Source organism: Pelodiscus sinensis, chromosome 2 (assembly GCF_049634645.1).
Source record: "Pelodiscus sinensis isolate JC-2024 chromosome 2, ASM4963464v1, whole genome shotgun sequence".
Classification (NCBI taxonomy): Eukaryota; Metazoa; Chordata; order Testudines; family Trionychidae; genus Pelodiscus; species Pelodiscus sinensis.
The window spans coordinates 99,921,153-99,940,916 of record NC_134712.1 but is presented as its reverse complement, the minus strand read 5'-3'; the positions used below and the strand labels follow the sequence as shown (position 1 = coordinate 99,940,916).

Genomic DNA, 19,764 nt, shown 5'->3' with positions numbered 1-19,764 from the left:
CTTCCGATTGGTTTGCATGGCATAGAGGTTGAGCTGGGGAAACTCCCAATTCCAGAAACTGGTATGGAGAAAATCCAGTCTGATGGACCATTTGTGGGTGAAGAACAGCGGCGGAGGCAATCCACCAGCAAATTCTAGGCCCCGGAAGGTACAAAGCCTCCAGGCGAATAGCATGGGCTATGCACTGTTCTCACAAGTGAAGGGCTTCCTGGCAGAGACGGGGAGGACCTGGAGGCCTGGTGATGCAGTACATAGCAGTTGTATTGTCTGTCTGGACCACCACACACCGACCCTGAAGATGTGGCAGAAAGCGAGACACACAAGGCTGACTGCCTTGAATTCATGAACATTGATGAGGAGCTGCAGTTCATCTGCTATTCACATCATGTTCATGAGGAGGTCCCCTATGGGAGCCCCCCAACTGAAATTGGATGAGTTTGTGGTAAGAGAAAGCATCTGTTGCAGGGCAAGGAATGGTACTCCAACCATCACCAAACAGGGATCCAACCACCAACGCAGGGAGAGGATAATGAGATAAGGCACTGTGACCACCATGACCAAGTTGTCACACTCTGGTCAATACGCTGACACCAGCCAAGACTGGAGAGGAAGGAGTCAAAGCCTTACAAATGGGACTATGTATGTACATATCGCCATGTGCCTTGGATTCATGGGGCACATCCAGGCCATGGTCACTGGAAAGTCGGCAAGTGATAACAAGAGCTGGGTCAATGCCTTGAACCACTGCTCTGGCAGAAATGCTTGAGCCATGGTGGCATCGAGTGCCGCTCCTATAAACTTGATCCATTGCTTGGGCACAAAGGTCAATTTGTCAGGACTGAGGAGCAGGCCCAGGAACAGAGTATCCTGAGTGAAGGTGATGTGAGCTTCCATCTGCTGATGGGAGCAGTCTCGTAAGAGCCAATTGTCCAGGTAAGCCTGAGGAAGGCTGCTACTACTTCCATACATTGAGTGAACACCCTTGTTGCCAAGAGACCTTTTTCGCTGCCAGACCCAGAGCCAAAGGTGATGTGAAATGCACCGAAGCTCTTGGTGTCATGTTTTGCCTTTGAAGCTGTAAGGTGGACTCCATAAGAAGCTGCTTAAAATGAAAGTTTCACTCCTTTCTGGACTGAGGCTTGAAGGCCTTGCAGATCTTATACTTATCTGCTTGGTGAGCTTCCCTCAGGCACCCGAAGACATGAGTCGTGGGTGTTGCTCATTGGCATAGACTTCTGGCAAGAAGGGCTTTAATCCCTGGGACCCTGGCATGCCTCAGGTCCCAGAGGGAACATGGGAGAGAAGGGGAAACCCCTTTATTCTCACTGCTACAAGGCTATCTATTAGTTCATTTAATAATAGTTAAAGCTAGGGATGAATGGTGTTGTAGTGCAAGAGAGCCAAAGTTTCAACAGCTCTCACTGGTAGTGAAGAGGAACTGAGGGGCTGTTGGGTCAGGAAGGTAATATATTTAGAGCACTGCATTGATACCACCCCCGGGGGCTCCACTGCCGACCCAATGGGTGGCCACAAGGGTAAAAACTTTCCGGCAGCTACACATTTCCATTGGAATACATACGAATGGACAATTGAAGAATAATATTTCCACCCAATTAGGCAATAGAAAGGACGGGTGGAGATATTATATACTTCTTGAAGAAGCTGCATTATGTTTTAATGAAAATTCATTTGATATGATTATATACAGTAATACAAAGTTATATCTCACAAGCTGTTATTCCACAATTTACAAATGACTTTATGAAGTCTAAAGATATTTTTGTGCAGATGAATTTCACCAAGAGTGAGTAGTAATATAATTACCAATTAAACTCTATGACCACAAATCATTGCTAAATTAGGCCCATTTTTGTAAAATACACTATTTTACAACCAGGCTCAAAAAACAAAAAATAGACAACAAGAATTGCCAGCTTTTGATATCAATCCTTTTGCTATCAAAGTATTTTCAATTACATCCAATTACAAAAACAGTCCTAAATTCAATTTATTCTTTTGTGCATTATTATGGAGCATTTCTTGTTGCTGTGGCAGAAATTGTTTCAACATTTCCCTTATGAGCCTCTATTTCCAGCACTTTGGCCTGGATCCAAAGAGAGACCTGGGTATTGCAATACTGAGCTCTGAAATGCCTACCTTTTAGGTGCCTAGGAAAACACAGGAATAATGCTGCAATCCATACCTGAAAATGGAACAGCTTCAATGGGAGAGATTTAGGAAGTCCTATGTCAGAATATCCCATAATTTAGTTGTTAGAACATTCTCCTGAAGACTAGGAGACTCCTACTCTTATTCCTACTGAGACATCATTTCTGCCCCCTCAGGCAGAATTGCCTAAGTGTAGACATATGTGAAGTTATGTGACCTAAGTGGGCTATAAGTCATAAGGTATGCCCTTCAGGACGACTCACTCTAGAAGGCTTACCTGATTTGGACCCTGTATATGAGGCTGGTGGGTGAATGCCCATCTTCCCCTGGCTTGAGGACCATTTTGGAGTGTAGGCAAGAGATAAATTCCTGGAGGAGCAATGGGCAACCTAGGGTAGTGAGTGGGCCGCAGGACTGGCCCTCCCTCATCTCAGTGGGTCATAAGGTTGTTATAACCAAGACAGTCTCCTGGGATAAGATAGTTTTGCTGTCTGTGCTTGTGTACCTACAATTTGTGGGGTGTGCTGACGGAACCATAGCAGTGCTTTAATTGGATGGAGAGAGAGCACACAGCTCTCACATTCGATGTTGCGTGCAATCAGCATGCACCTCACTTCACGTGCCCTTGATTTATGTGAGTGTCACTTTAGTAATACCAGTAGGAAAAAAACTATACAGAGGGAAACCAGTGGAATTTGGCAACCCTGAAAAACACAGATGGTACTTAAATATTACTCTTAAGTTCCAGACCTTTAACAGAACTATAATAGATACAATGGGGACATTTTTGGCCCTGTTTGCGGAAGCTAATCTATGCATGAAGTATTTAAATGGCCCCATGCTATTGCTGAGTTTTGCCTAAATGGAGTATCTTGCAGCAGAGACTTTGTGTTAGTTTTCTAAAGTATCTTGTTGAATATTTTGTTGACAAACTAGTGTTATTTACCTCTTCCAAGTTTTAGGTATGTATAAAAAAAGCTCTTAGTAAAAACAAAGAATTTAAAGAATATTCAAAACATTTACCCGGACTATGATTCCCATACGTTTGCTCTCAGATGTGAAGGGGAAAATTTGCAGAATATAATACGTTAGAATCTGCCCTCCTGGAGTCTTCAGTTGCATTGAGGTCAGATCCCTGTTAACCAGAGTAAGACCAACACTCTCTGTCCATTTCACCAGAGCTACCTAAAGAAAGAAAAACACGTTGGAGCATTAAAGGTCAATTATATCCTTGTATAAACTACTCTAAAGTCAAGCAATTGACTTTAGGTCACTAAGAAAAAACAAACCTCGTGCATGGTGGTACATAATTTAAACAGGGAAATATTTTTTATAAAATGACAATACAACGATAGTGGTATACAGGCAGTCCCCGGGTTACGTACAAGATAGGGATTGTAGGTTTGTTCTTAAGTTGAATCTGTATGTAAGCCGGAACTGGCGTCCAGATTCAGCCTCTGCTGAAACTGACCACCAGTTCTGACTTACATGCAGATTCAACTTAAGAACCCCAAGCGTCCCCAAGTCAGCTGCTGCTGAAACTGATCAGCGGCGGATTCCAGGAAGTCCGGGGCAGAACAACTCTGCCTCGGGCTTCCTGTAGTCAGCGCTGGTCAGTTTCAGCAGCGGCTGACTTGGGGACGCCTGGGGCAGAGCAGCTGGGGTGCTGCCGGGTTGGTCCAGTAGTGCCCAGAGCGGCACTGCGGGACCAACCGGCAGCGCCCCAGCTGCTCTGCCCCAGGGTCCACAACAAAAGCCTGGTCTGCTGGGGGGCGGAGGGGGCACACTAGCTGCAGGGAACTTAAGAGTAATATTTAAGTACCATCTGTGTTTTTCAGGGTTGCCAAATTCCACTGGTTTCCCTCTGTATAGTTTTTTTCCTACTGGTATTACTAAAGTGACACTCACATAAATCAAGGGCACGTGAAGTGAGGTGCATGCTGATTGCATGCAACATCGACCAGGGACACGGGGAACTCTGGCAAAGCCTCAGAGGCGCGGGACCCCGCCACCGCTGCGGCTTTGCTCCCGGTGCCCCAGAGCAAAGCCTCAGAAGCGCGGGAACCCGCCGCGGCTGCGGCTTTGCTCCCGGTGCCCCTGGTCTGCTGGGGACCGTCTCCAGCAGACCAGGGGCACCGGGAGCAGCTTTTCTCGCCCCAGAGGTCGAGGTGGCAGGATCGCTGCCTGCGAGCTCCGGGGCGAGAAAGCCCCGTTCGTAAGTGCGGATCCGACATAAGTCAGATCCGCGTAAGTCAGGGACTGCCTGTATGTATTTTTATAAACTCACTATAAAGCATATAAACATGTTTATTTGAATTTATTTCTCATACACAGAAAGTTATTCACTGAAGAGAGGTTGTACCATCCTTAGAGTGTAGTGTGCAGAAATATTTTCTATTAACAGTTCTAGTAGTAAAATGAATTAGCTTTTCTAAAGGAATGTGTTCATTTAGAGTTAACAGAAGACATATCGGAGGGTGTATGCAAAACATAATACAACTGTTTTCTACACTGTTCACAAAATATTAATACAAAATGAATACAAAATAATTGGACTATTTCAAAGTTAAGCAGTTTTTGCAGCATAGTGATTTCATACATGTTTACTTTTTACAAACAAATAAAAAAACTTGTATTAAAGTATTTTTCAGTATACTATAATCTCTTAAACCTTCAGGTTGATTATGTTTCCTATAAAATGTACTATACCCATGTTTCTACTTTGTAACCCACTTGTAAAACAACTCTATGAGTCAAGATCAACCAAAAGTGCTCAGAGAAGTAGTTTATTTTACTTAGGCAGGTGATGGGGGTGGGGGATGGGAGGGTGGAGACTGCTGCAATGTACACATTTCATAAACACTGTCTAAAATTAATTTCATTGCATCAGAAATACACACCCTAGGGAAGAGTGAAAGAATTACTGAGAACTTCATAGACTTCTTCCAAAGAAGCAACATTTTGAAAAGTTACTAAACTTTGTAGCATGCTACTTACCTTTTGTTTTGTTGGACAATGCCCTTTACATACTGCTGTATCCTATTTTTCAACCGTCTTAAAATGACTATTGAAAATATTGAGCAAAATCCCCGTTAATTTAGGAAAACTACTTTATCACAAAAAAATTCCTTACATATTCAATCGGTAATTTATGTTAATAGATTTATTCTCCAAATTTCTACTCAGTAAACTTTCTCCCCATTTATCAAACAGGAGCTGGATTAGATGTCTAAATACCTTCAAAAAAAATCTAGCCCTAGGTTTTCAAGGATGAACCTGACTATTGTGCTTAGGGGCCTATGTAAGTGTGTCTTTGTATAGGGCCTCTGCATTGAGGGTCAATTTCACTTCCAAAAGTTAAACCAGTACTGAAATCTTTGGTTGGCATTGATTGTCATAGTTCCATTTACTTCAGTGGAGTCACAATTGATGCCAGCTGAGAATCTGCCCCAAGGTACATAGATTTTTAATTTTGTATATATATTTGTATTGTGTTTAAATTTTTTTGTAAGCTGCCTTGAATATTTTAAATAGAGGGGCTGGGTAAAATATTTTAAATAAATAATAAATAAATAAATAGATCACTCTGTGTAGCCCCTTTTGGAAGTTAAATTAGAAGGCGGTGGCCTGAGTATCCTAACAGATTAATACAGGATGTTGTCTATGTCTAAATTCACTGTCGGCACAAATAAATGAAAACATGGAAGAGATGGCTCTTGGAGGAGGAGAAGAACATTTAAAAACAAGATTCTTAGCTCCAAAAATCACAAAGAAAACCTATTAAAGATTTTCTTCTCCAATAAAACTAGCATATAAGCTGCAAATGATCCAATACTCCCAAGGTTAATTTTCAATTTTCACAGTGAAAGGTTAGTATTACAGTCTGACCTGTAAATTGCATCTTTCTGTTAATACCCTATCATCTCATTTGTGTCCTTTTGCAGCTAGGACTTAAGCATTCTATATCTGGTGACTCACATGTGTTTATTATTTAGTTCATGCTTGGCTTCACAGAATTTGAGTTAGCAGTTTGTAGCACAGTCATTTTAGATTATACCTGGGCTACCACTCTTAAAAGTTTATTTAGAATTGACCACTAGTGTTACTGTTATCTAACAGGGTAATAAGACACAAGAGTCAACTATGTGGTTGAAAGGCTTTAGCTTAAGATAATCATGTTAGATTTACATTGCTACCAGCCAGATAAAACAGGCATTTGACCAACATTCCTAAGCTGATTCTTCAAATGTTGTTCTGTGCATGCAAGATCTCATGCCTTAACTTGGTACTAAGGACCAATTTTCATCAAAGGATGGCTTAACCTCACTCTTCTTATTTGCTCCAAATCTGTACTTGAGTTTCAGTCCTAGGCAGCCTGGGATCCTTGGGGAAAGTGTCAAACTCTGTCTGATGTATTACAAAATAACCATCAAAGGCCTGCATTAGCTGGAAAAAGTCATTCAAAATGGAGAAGAACGCTTATCCAGGGAAAGTAATAGGACGGTATGGCCAGCCTAGTTTGTAAAATAATTTGCAGTTTGCATTTTTTTTTAATAATTTGAGTTAGTCTCAGTTGTGTTTAACAATACACGTCAAATGTTTTGGATCAGATAATTGGTTTCTTTTTAAAAAGTGGTAATATTAAATATACACTCTCAAGTTAAAACGTATATAAATATTAGTAAGTCAACCTTAAAATGACACACACGCTCTACATTTGAAATATAAAGTAGATACTTTATTCATTTATGCTAAGATTTAAAAAAATAGGAGTCTAATCTTAGGCTCCTAAATTAATGTTCCTGCACCTAAATTAGTGGTCTGATAGTCAAACATACTGAATACCTCTATTTTCTTTTGATGTCAAGAGGAACTGCTTGGGATTTATCACTTTTAAAAAATCAGTTCACTAAATTAGTATCCTAACTTTAGGCTCCTATTTTTAGGAGTTCGTATATTAGCATAAGTTACAGATGTATATGCACAGCCTATTTTGCAAATGTACAAAGTAACTCTCATATCAGTTATTTTTATAACAGTTGTACTTAGCAAGAACAGCAAAAGCAGACTAATTATGCTTACCTCATTTTGTAAAGTGTAAGTAGTATGAGATTTTTCATAAGAAAAATGCACTACACTGAGTGCTATGCTACATACAATGACTTGGTCAGCCAGTAGAATGGGCTAATCTATTAGGCATTACCGGATTATCAAGAAACCTGCATTTCAAGTTGGTATTTAATTTAGTAGGAGATTTAATATTTTTCCCACACGAGGAGTAAAGGCAGACTGTACTGTGCATGACTGGCTGGCTGACAGTGAATGTGCACATCTTGTGAGGCACATGCAAAATGAGGCAGCGCCCAACAACAGCTATTAGTAGTTTGCACAACATCACACAGTCCTTTCATTTAATGGCCACCTAGTCATCCTGTTTAAAAACTGTATAATCATTTCCCTAACAAAAGCACAAAATGAAAAATATAAAACTAAACTGGGAAGTTTCTAGAAAACTGCATAAAAATAGGTAAGGTTGCTAAATGAGAAGAATGTAGTTACCTACCACATCAGTCACAAGATTCTAGTATTTATTTAAGATAAGAAAATGAATGGTTAAGGATATCATAAATCTTACACTGCACATATAACCAAACAAATTATTCTAATCAAGTAATAAAAATGTGAATTTTATAACACAGCTATCTTAACTCTAATCTAAAATTCACATTATTCTTTCATTAATCTCATAATACAAATATAGCCTTTTGAAAAAAGGAATAAAATGTGCACATATATGAACAGTCATACTGATCAGTCTGAGAAACTCAATCTACATAATTTTATTACTATCATTAATGTTCTAAAATTTTTTCAATAAACTTCATCTGTAACTTTATTCTTAGGAAACAGCAATAACATTCTTTACTGCAAAATTATGCATGCCAATTAATATCTATCTATCTATCTATCTATCTATCTATCTATCTATCTATCTATCTATCTATCTAGCAACTGATAATATTTCTAATATATCTTAACAACTTAAGATACTTAAATAAACAAGCCTCAAATCAAAAATGTATTAGTCAGACTTAAGGTTTTGGTGAAATGTGCAATGTTCAAGATATTCAGAATGCAACAGATCCAGGAAGCGATTTTTAAGTGCAAAGCCTATTCAATGGTGGGAAGCAGAATCAGGGAAGCCTCATCTCTTTTCATCTTCAAAGCATAATCTTCATATTAATTCTGAGAAGAAGAGGTGAGAGGAAGGCTTCAGAGCAACTGAGCCTGCCTTTCCCTTTCTCTTTTCTTCTCACGAACTCAGGAGTTGTCTATTCCTCAGGCATTCATCCAAACACCCAGTACCTGCTGAGACTGGGGACACAGGGGACCCAAACAACGCATTTATAACCCAAACAATGCATTTATTTGTTAGTTCTGGAGATTGTGTAGGATTAACTATCCCGCTTCACATTTTAAGTGATTAGTTTTTATTAGTGATGTGATATTAAACTTGTGCTAATGCAATTGGGTTTTTAAAGGAAGTTGTCACCCCCATTCCTCCCCTGCACCTGGAAGCAGCTCCCATCCCTTCCCTCCTGCACATTACTAAAAAGCTGCTGCTGGTCACATTCTAGTGCGAACCCTGGCAGAAATCTGGGCAGAAATGCATGTCACCCTGCATTCCTCCTTCCCCCCATGTCACCTCAGGAAGATGCTGTGCCAGGTACAAGGAGAAGTGGGTCCATCCTGAGAGCCCAGCCAGGCATATTGTGTGTGTGTGTGTGCGCGCGCACGCGTGTATAACACCCCTCCTTTATCAAACCATAAAACCTTAAAGATAAGAAGATAAATAAAAAGAACCCAGCTATGCAGTTTTTCTTTTTAAGAGGCGCTCAGTCAACTTTATGTTAATTTGAATATTTGTATGATTTCTTGCTATTGAACTTGCTTGAATACAAGTAATTTTATCAGGTGTCCCATTGTCAGTATAGGGAACTATGGTTACCCTAGACAGCTTGAATAAGTTCAAATTAAGTTGACTTATGCATGTAAACTTGTGGATGGATCAGAATCAAACATTTAATACTGTAAACTGTACAATATACCTCAGATATAAACTGTTGCCTCATCTTGTCAAAGAGAAAATTATAATGTGTTTCTATGAAACCATGTTCAAATAGCTCTTTGAAGAAAGACATGTAGCTGCTCTAAATCTTTCAGATAATATTTACTCAGTGTACTTTATAGCCCATGAACCAAACTCCACTTTCAGTTTAATCAGTATAAATTGCAAATAACTTCACTGAAGCCAATAGAGTTATTTTCAATTTACACAAAATCAACCTGTTATACAAAGGACACACAGGGTATGTTCGATGACATTTTTAAATAAAGACTATTCTTGTAGAACAGGTAGAAGCAGGGGAAAATGTTTTCACTACTACTCTAATACTCAATGTTTCCAATTGTTCAAGTTGTTTTCTGCAACAATAGTTCAGAGATGATTTTGGTTAGCAGTGAAGAATACTCAGTGACTGTATTCCTTTTATATTTACAAATGATTAGTTAATGACTAACATTTGTATTTTATTATATTTAATTAGCAACATTCACGGTAATATATAATAACATTATTAACTACAATTTGATCAGCTGGAAAAATGCCAGTCAATATTCAAGACAGGACATAGAGTAGTTATTCTTTATGGGTCTCGAAGGTCATGGAAGTGATGGGTTTATGCTACTGAATAATTTGCTCTTCACAAATACATTGACAAAACACCACAATTAGTCTTGCTTCAAAAAGCACACATACAAAAATGAATTAAACAATGCAACATGTCTCATACATTACATCTTTACTTTTGTAAACACAAAAGCTGCTTCACTATGGATATATCATTTCCCTTTTCAAATTATCATTTTTGTGTCCTTGTAATTAATGTTAGAAACTCTATTGTCTCTTCCATATTAACATCTGAATGAGACAACTGACCATATCTTAATGTAACATTTAAATATTCAAAATGTTGGAGTTAGATGTCTGTGAGTATACAAACAGGAAGCAGGAAAAAGCATAAGCAATAAATAGCTAGCATATGAGTGTAGGCAGTCATTAAAAACCATGACTAATCAATCTTTCTTGACCAAAGGAGGCCAAAGGTCTTGAAAGGCCCCCATTCATAGCATGCCTCTGAATTACTTGGGTCTGTGACCTCTGAACTTTATTGCTCTACCTACTTAGTTTATATCCTTTTATGATTGTTCATTACATTAGATTAGCACTGGCTTTCCACAAGTGATGTGAACATACACTTATGACAGTTGAGCAAGAGTTGTGTTTTATTTTGTCAAAGGGTTTCCCAGTATGTACATGTTGTTTGCTATGCTGTAGCTGTAGAGGACAGAAGTGACAGACAAATGAAACTTTCCACTCTTTCAAAGAAAATGAAATATTGATCACTTATCATAAGAAACAATGAGCCTGGTACAAGTAGAGTTCATGTTAAGAATACAAAATCAGTTATCTCAGGCTACTCTAACATCACAATGACTGCATATTTTAGAGTGAAAGTATCTACTACTAAATGTGCATTTTTGTCACAAAACCATATATAAATGGAATTATGAAGAATTTCAAATGAATTGATTCATCATTAACTTTCTACTGTGGTTTTCATTAGAATAGTTAAACATTTCATGTGTTTTCCCACGTGGAAGAACACTTTATAGTTATTTGGTATATAACTGTTCTATAATATCTATTAGATATTATATGACACTAGATTTTATAACACAGAAGACTACCAATAAAATAACATTCGCTCCAGATCCATAAGCAAAATCTAAGAGAGCACAATTGTAATACTGAGGAAGTACAATGTATAAAACTAGTAAAATCTATTAAATGGTAATGTTGCTTATTAACAAAATATGTTGTGATAGGTCAATGCTGAGGTTAAACAGAAAACATCAACGGAACCATTTCCCTAAATAAAGCTCCAGGGTGCAATATTCAGAGCACTTTATTCAATAAAAAATGCTTTTAAAATGGTACTTTGGTGATTGGGAAACATTGGCATCATCTGTCAACCTAACTGCAGGAAAGTTCAATAAGCTAAACAATGAACCATTTACATTATTTTCCTTAGGCTCCAGTGATTTGCAAACATTGCATCAATAGAGATCTTTAAAAAATTATGATAAAGACTTCCTTCACAGACTTTTTTTGGTCATGACGCAATGTTTACATTATTTACATGTTTATAATACTGATATTTTACCTAATAGCAATAGTGTATTAAATTAAAAGGCACTTGTTTGATATACTAATTTTACTAGTTGGAAAGAGAGGTAAATTAACTTTAGAAGATAAAAAGTACTCTTAAGACTGTACCTTCATAAGATATTTGGTAAATGATTATGCTTCGTTAGTTTGTAGTTTGAATTCTCAAATTTGGGTCACTGAATACATAGCACTCTCAAGATGGACACCATTGCCTTTTCTCCCTTAAAAGCAGCCTGCACCAAGCTTATTTCCAGACTCATATTGCCTTGCACTATTTTCCTTCTTCCTATCCCCTTCAAACTATGAAGTTCCATTCCCACTCCATTCAGCCACACTCAACCTGCCAGTTATTTTGATCCAGTTCTTCCTCAGCTGGACAATCTCTCTTCCTGTTTCCCCCATCAGCTTCCAGATGGCACAGTATCAACATTTTCCTGTGTTCATACTCCCTGCTATCTTAGGCACCATATCAGTTACACAGGGCCCGCTTCTTCTATGCTCAGGCCCCCCAGCATCAATCTGATAAGCTCCTGATTTCCTTTCTCCTCTAATTTCTCTTTTCAACCCTCCATATAAAAATCTATCATTTATCTTTTCAGCATCCACCAAAGTGCTCTTCCTTTCTGCTAAGTCAAATTCCTACCTCCTTCCAAAAGTCAAGCACTTTCATGCTATCCTACTCTTGCCCTCATCCACTAGACAAAAGTTAAGTTTTACACTTTTACAGCAAGTTTTTCAGGCTCCACACATAACTTCCATGTGAGCACAATTTGCACAGTGTTACTACCTGAGCGTATGTTACTCTGATGTAGGTCAATCTTTGATTCCAAGGTCAAAGAAATGTTAAATCTTTAAGTCATCTGCGAGTAATATTTTATTTGCTTATCTAAAAAAATTTATTATTACATTTTACTGTATCTTTCTGAATTCCTATCTAGATTTTAATTGTAAAGCAATGGATGACTGACTTAGCCTGCCATTTTAATAATTTAAGACTAAGCCAGTTATTCATATGGATTCACTTTACAGTTCCTAGACCCTATGGACAGTAATTATTGCATATGAAATACCCATAACCCTACTTGGCTCTATATGAAGGCAAATGTCAACAAATATAATGGGATGGCGTTTCCTAGAAATACAATCTGTAATTTGTGTCTATGTTGAAAAAGTACAGCTTGAGGAGCCAGGATTGTACTAATATTTTATATGGCAAATGTTTCATATTTATTCCACATTTTCAGCAAGCAAAGCATCTATCTTTAGCCCCCTTATGGCCAGATTACCTCTTCTGAGGGCCCAGGGCTAGTAGATTTGTGGGTCCCTCTAGGCTTTGGGGTGAGGCCAAAACTGAGGGGTTAGGTTTGTGGGTGGGGGCTGCTAGGGAACAGGCTGAGGGTTATGGTGCAGGACCTGGGCAGGAGGCAGGGTGTGGGAGCAGGCTGGGAGTGGGGTGCAGGTTTTGGGTGGGAGGTAAGTTGCAGGAGCAGGCTGGAGGTATGGTGTGCAGGGTTGGGCAGGAACAAAGGTGCAGGAGTAGGCAGCAGGTCAGGGGTCTAGGAGGGAAGGGCAGTGTGGAAAGGGGTAGTGGATTGGGATGCTTACCTGGCACAGTTCTGGGGGGCGCACAGGTGGCTCTGTGGAGCCCTGCACTTACAGGCTCCGCCCCCCCAGACACTTCCATTGGCAGCAAATAGGAGAAGTGGTGGAAAAACCTGTAGGTGAGTGCTTCCCAATGATGCCATTCCCCCAGCCGGGGACTGGAGGAACATCAACGTGCAGAGCTGCTTCCTCCTTCCCACCAGGCAGAGCCAATCATGCAGGGGCTTTAGTGCTGGCTGCCTGCTGCTTCTGCCTGCTGTGTGTGGGAAAGGGCCAAGCCCAAGCCTTGTGGATTGCTAGATCAAAGGAAGCCCACAGGCTGTAGGTTCTCCACCCTGCTCTAAGCACGCTAAACTCATCTTTAAACACACAAATCATATTTGACTGCTCACGTGTTTGCTTATGGAAATCCAAATTAGGATTGAAAACATGCTACTTTGTATTCTTCTTCCTCAGAAAGGATACAACAAAAATACTTCTGGAATTCTATGGGTTACTTTACTTCTGTGGAATTTTGAATCCTGAGCTGTGTGTCACTCCCATGAGCATACTCTTTTAAGAATTTAATCAGCTAACATGAATGATACATTTAGGCCATGATATAAAAATGCATCCCTATTCAGTACAGCACTAAAGCATGTATTTAACTTTGATAATATGTAAAGTACCACTGACATTGATGGGACTTGTGCTTGACTTAACTGATTTAAATGGAATTTACACACACACTCAAAAGTTAAGCATGTGCTTATGTCATTTCCTGTATTTTTGAGCTTTAATTTGTGCTGAACATTATAATTCAAATCTTTCAAGTTGTCTAGGGTTGCTTGAACTAAATGTCTTTTATGCATACATTTTTAAAAAAAAATCTACTCATGCACCTAATAAATTGTGTCATCCACTGCTTCACCCATGTCTGTAAAGGGTAATCTGGTTCTTTGTCATTAAGAATGAACATTTGTATTCCTGTAGAACATATGTTGCATTACTATATTCTAGAGCAAGGTCCTGAAAACCAATTTATATACTCAACTATTTATTTTTTACAAGTAGAGTACTTTCATATCAAACCCACGAAGCTGATTCCACAGCTTGAGTCAGTCAAACAGGTCAATCCTTCATCTAATCAGCATATTAATTTATTTTCTCCATGTGTTTGTAATCAACTTTTTTTCTTGAAGACTATCCTCCAAACATTAAATGGCTCAAAATTCTGCTCTTAGGTTAAAGATTTTTTTTAAAAGAAACTCAATGTTACTCACAAACTAAAACATTTTAACATGGCATACTAACCTCATCAGGACTAGAAGCCTGATAAGTTCGATTTTCATCACTGAAGTTCTGATCCACTTCTGCATATTCTGTTTCTCCAGTCACTCCAGCACGAGATTCGTAAACTGGGGTCACATTGTGACACAAAGCAATAGCTTTCACTGCTTCATGTATCCGACTGCTGACAGTCTTGCGGACCTTGGGTGTTGAGGACTGAATTTTTCTGGAAGGTGTTGAGCTAGTACTGTTTCCGCTAGATTGGGACTGCATCTTTAAAATATAAAAAACAAACATCCTAGGCAATGAATAGTGGATAAATTCAATGAAAGAAAGAAACTAGATGAATGGCAATGCACACCTAAAAAACTCACCCTTTGAAAACAACTACATGAGGGAACTAGTTTTAAATCTTCTTAGGAGTTCTAGGCTTGTAATCAAACCACAGTTCTAATACAGAAGTTGGCAGTCTTTGGCTTTGAAGAGACCTAGGAATATGCAAGGGGTGTTGTACCTCAGTCCTGATCTATATTGACAGAGCAATGTGCATATTATAGCATATCATCAACCTACTATGCATTTCTCTTTCCAGACCTATCACTTCCTTAATTTGTATGCATTTTAGTTTGAGTCTATATTCATTAGAGGATTATTGAAAAATGAATTTGCTCTATCTTCTGATACTGTAACAATCTATTATAGTTTTACAAGTCACCTTTTACAGGACTTAAAAATACCCACTTAGTCAACAATGTTAAAACAGATACCTAATGAAAAGGGATATTTAAATAGTGTTTGCTTATATCCCTGATACTGTAGGCTGCAGAGTTCTCTTCTCCTGTAAAACCTCTCTCAAGACCCACCTTTTCCTACAGTCTCTCAAATAATGAGCCTATAATTCAATCATTTTACATAATAGCTTTGCTTTTAAGCCAGTAACTAACTGGACAGGCGCGGAACCATAAACTTTTTCCCAGTATTTCTTCCTCTCTCCCATGCATGTTGTTTTCTCTCTTACAACTCAGTCTTTCCATGGTCAATTAAGACTTTAAGTATTTTAGGATGGGGACTATGACCAATATTTTTAATATGTGCCTGCTCTTCAGAGGGTAGATGCTGAGGACTTCCTGAAAACAAGGTCCCTTTAACTCATGTCTAGTTGGACATTCCAAAAACGATACACCTAAAAATATCACTAGTCATTTTTGAGGATCGTGGCCCATGTCTCTTTCTTCATCTCCAAAGCAAAATATACACCTCTGGAACTATAGGTAGACCACTGATTTTTACCTATTAATGAGAGATTTCTTTATCAATTAATCTAGTTCATGTAACAGTTGCTTTACAGCATGAACATTTTCTCTGGTTTTGGCAGGGCACAGAAATCTAACAATGTAAAAGCTACCCATTTGGCAGGTGGCAAAAAAAATAAGAATACCGATTTCATTTTAAAAACATGTTGCTGTTACAATAACCACCGATTTAACACCGTATTTTTGTCATACTCCAGCCATGCTCAGCTGAACCTAACTGCATCTCTGGGAGTGAAACTGATTATATTTGATTTCAGTATTAATCTATTTTGGAAAAGGATTTTTTGGTTAGATTATGAAATAACTTCTTTTCATCTCACCAGTACAATCAGACACTTTTCGCTTCAGAGTAACTCAGATATTCTTTTTACAAACCAAGCCTTTTCTCTCCCGACTGCATGTACTGATCTGCTGAACCGTGAACATTCTGCCCATCAAATTACAGTGCTGTCTAATAAAGGGTTTAACTTTCTGCTCATCTGGCACTGTTTTTCAGCTATTGCTTTAAACCTCTGCATTTGCATTCTGCTAACACTGATGGCATTACAGCTGCAAATAAATTAAGCTGATTTACTCCTTCTGAATTATGTTATGTTTATTGATGCTTGTATAATTTAATTTCACACAAATTCCATTAAAGATTATGCCCTCTATCACAAAATGCTTCCAGTGGGGAAATATAATCAGGTTATAATAGATTTGTGTGTTGCATTACAGTGAACCTACTAGACTATTGTCATCTTAATAATAAAACAGAACACAAACAAGGGATAAAAATCAATGTCACATAAGAACCGGTGTCTGTCTAGCTGGCAGCTTCTATTACCATAAATTAAATAAAAAGCCTCACTATACATTTTTGATTGAAACAATTGTTCAATAGTTTATTTTGTGTAAAGGGGTTGCTTTATTTTCTGTTTGAAGTAGTTGCTTGCAATATAAAACATTATTTAAATATTAGGTTACAATACACAACACTGAAATACAGAAATATATTCTAGAAAAATAGCAAAGTTGCTTTCCACCAGCTAATAACTGCTAATCCGGATTTGGAAATCCTTGTCCATACTGGAAAAATAAACTATTTTTTCCTTTTTTAAAATTCAAGGGTAAATGCCTCACAATTATAAATATTTAAATCTGTTGCATAGCAGCAATATTAAAAGTTTATTACAATGTAAAATTAATAAGCTAACCTTTTAGGTAAGCAAACATTTATGCAGTTCTTTTTAATTAGAGATATATTTTTCCCAAAGTGAAATTAATGTTTATGAATACACCTCTAGGTTAAAATAATAGTTCAGTCTCCATACCCAGTCAGCCTTAGGAGACTCTGCTGATACTGACAATTGTAATTGTTTTATTGCTGTTACTGTAGACACCTAACATGATCCACTAGGACAAACAATTCTTTTACATAAATCACCTAACAGCCATTAAATGACAATGACTTTCAGTCAGTGTTATTCTAGTTTGAATTTGGACTGTTGATCTTAAGGAACAAAAGCTCTAAATCCCATTTCCAAGATGTATTGTTCCATAAGAAAGCTATTGTTTAACATAGATACCAGCTAAGTAAGTGGCTGTACTGACCAGGAAATACAGGAGAATAAAGATATAGTAATGTGAATGGATTTAATGCTAAAGACCACAATTTTATTTGTTTTAATATTAAAACATTATACAACATGTTAATAATAAAAATGTTATTGTTTAAATCTTAAAGGAGGTTTGTCACCCTACCTTGTTTCTCCATACCAGGCATTAATTATGTCCAGTATGATATTAAATGGCTCTGCACCACACAACCAAGGAACTAAGGTTACCTTGCTTACCTAAACTTCTCCTACATGATTCATCCTAACATTTTCCTGCAGCAAAGGGGAATGAGGATACAGATGAGGAGTAGTTCAGTCTGTACAATTTATAGGGTCCACAAAAACCTTCCTGATCCTGTGCTCAGATTTACCCTGGAATTGGCCCCTTGGGAGCCCTGGCCTGTACTGCATACCAGCCACCAATTTTGACAATATATATTGACAGAGACAAGGTGGGTTAAACAATACCTTTTATTAGGTCCAATTTCTGCAGGTGAGAGAGACAAGCTTTCAAGCTACACAAAACTCTTCTTCAGGTATGGGAAAGGTATTCATAGTATCAGTGCTAACTACAAGATTGAACAGATAGCTTAGCATAAGTAGCTAGCACATATTCTAAGGGACCATTGAAGGTGAAGTGACCCATCCATATCAATGTACTTTCTTCTCAGAGCATATTCACTGGAATCTGAGTCTCTGGCTGTAGATAAGAGATTTCTTAGTATGTTTGGAGTGGTTGCTGCATCTGTAAAGGTAGGCTTAGTGATTTGTGAGTTTCTTGTATATCATTGTTTGTAGGGTTACACTGCTGAAGCTGCTCATGGTGTCCAGGACACTGACGTTCATGTGGGAGTATTCCAGAGAGAGTTTTATGGCTGGTTGGTTGTTGCTGAAGTTGTGATGGAAATCTATGAGGGAGTTTAATCATCTGACCAGAGGATGAAAATATCATACATGTATCTCAGGTATATAATTAGCTTTGTGGTGCATTTGTTCAGAAATTCTTCTTCAACGTGGCCCATGAAGACACTGATGCTTTGGGGGGCCCATCCTAGTACCCATAGTTTGGATGTTTGCTGTTGAATATAAAATGAATGAGTTTGGTGATTTTTTTGGGATGTCCAATGTTTTGTAAATATTTGAGATGGACAGCTATGCTATCATTGTGAGGGATGTTGGTGCATAGTGCAATAATGCCCATTGTGGCAAGGATAGATTTATGGCTTATGACAACAATGTGTAATCTACTAAATAAAATTTTCCCCTATGAAAGGAGAAATTCTACTTCACAGTCTTTTGCATTTGCCATATCCCAATTTCTGTGTGTATTCTGGGCAAGTGGAGAAAGGAAATGAAGGTACTAGAGGCATACGTCCCTGAAGAAGAGCTCTTTATAGCTTAAAAGTTTGTTTCTCTCACCAACAAATATTGATCCTATAAAATACATTACCTCACCCACATTGTGTCTCTAATATCCTGGGACCAACATGGCTACTACACTGCATATACTGACATGCATTTATTAATCACTGCTTTCCCCCCTTCTAAGTTTTTTAAGGTACTTTCATCTTTCTTATCTTTTCCTACCAGGCCATGATGCTGTGAACAAGGGCGGGGGGAGGGGGGAGGGAAGACAAAACAAAACTGTACAACAGTCACCAAAATTGGGCCAATATTCCCCACAGGAGGAAAGATATCTTTCCCGATCCCCAAATTGATCAAACTAGCCCACAACAAGCCTGGAAAATCAGCTCTGAAAACAACACTATAAGGCAAAATGAGCAGAGTGGCTTTCAGCAGCAAGGTTTGATGCTGTATAACCCAGGAGTGCTTAAACTTGATGGGTGACAGGGAATATGTATGGGCATTCATGGGAGCAAACTACTTCCTTATGCCATCTGCCAAAATGGCCACTGGATAGCAACAGGAGGTAGAATTCTTCTCTTTTGTACCTTAGCACAATTTCCACATGTGTTCTGGGCAAGTGGAGAAAAGGAAAGGGAAGCGCCAGAGGCATGCTACCTCTAAAAAGGACCGTCAAGGGTTAGCCATTCCTTGGCGGTCCAATCAACAACCTTCACTTCTCATACCAGAAGATAGGAAGAGGCATCGTAATATTCATAGCATATCCACAGTTTCTCCTATTGGAGTGTACATGCACAATTTAGTTTCAAAAGGGATACAAAAGGGATACACATAATAGACTATACTCACTGTTGAATGTAGCTGGAACTATCCTGCAGGGACTTGATCAAATACCATGTTTTTAAATATGTTAGTTTCCCCACTTTCTTCTTTTTTTAAATGTTATGCTGTTTGTAATCCCTGTTAAGGAATTTAGAAGAGCACTCCTTTCCCTATCCTTCCATCCTTATCCTTTTGACAAGCCTTTTTTTTTTTAAACTGCTTATGCAAGTGTCTTTGTGATGAGTATCTTCAAAGATGCAATTAATCTGACCAGCATTGTTCTAGGTACACAGTGTTATCTGCAATTTTGGGTCAGTTTTCTGATGTCTGTCTA

At 38.4% G+C, this 19,764-nt stretch overlaps 1 protein-coding gene across 4 annotated transcripts in view; it reads right to left on the bottom strand.

Moving 5' to 3' along the window:
- The window catches only part of ATP9B (ATPase phospholipid transporting 9B (putative)), a 314,205-nt gene that overhangs the window by 48,041 nt on the left and 246,400 nt on the right, over positions 1-19,764 (bottom strand). For all 4 annotated transcript variants that reach the window (XM_006128867.4, XM_075921103.1, XM_006128868.4 and 1 more), the window contains 2 exons: positions 14,357-14,605; positions 3,193-3,354 (listed from right to left, as the gene is read on the bottom strand). In XM_006128867.4, the coding sequence (XP_006128929.1) occupies positions 3,193-3,354; positions 14,357-14,605 (411 nt within the window). The remainder of the gene's footprint in view (positions 1-3,192; positions 3,355-14,356; positions 14,606-19,764) is intronic.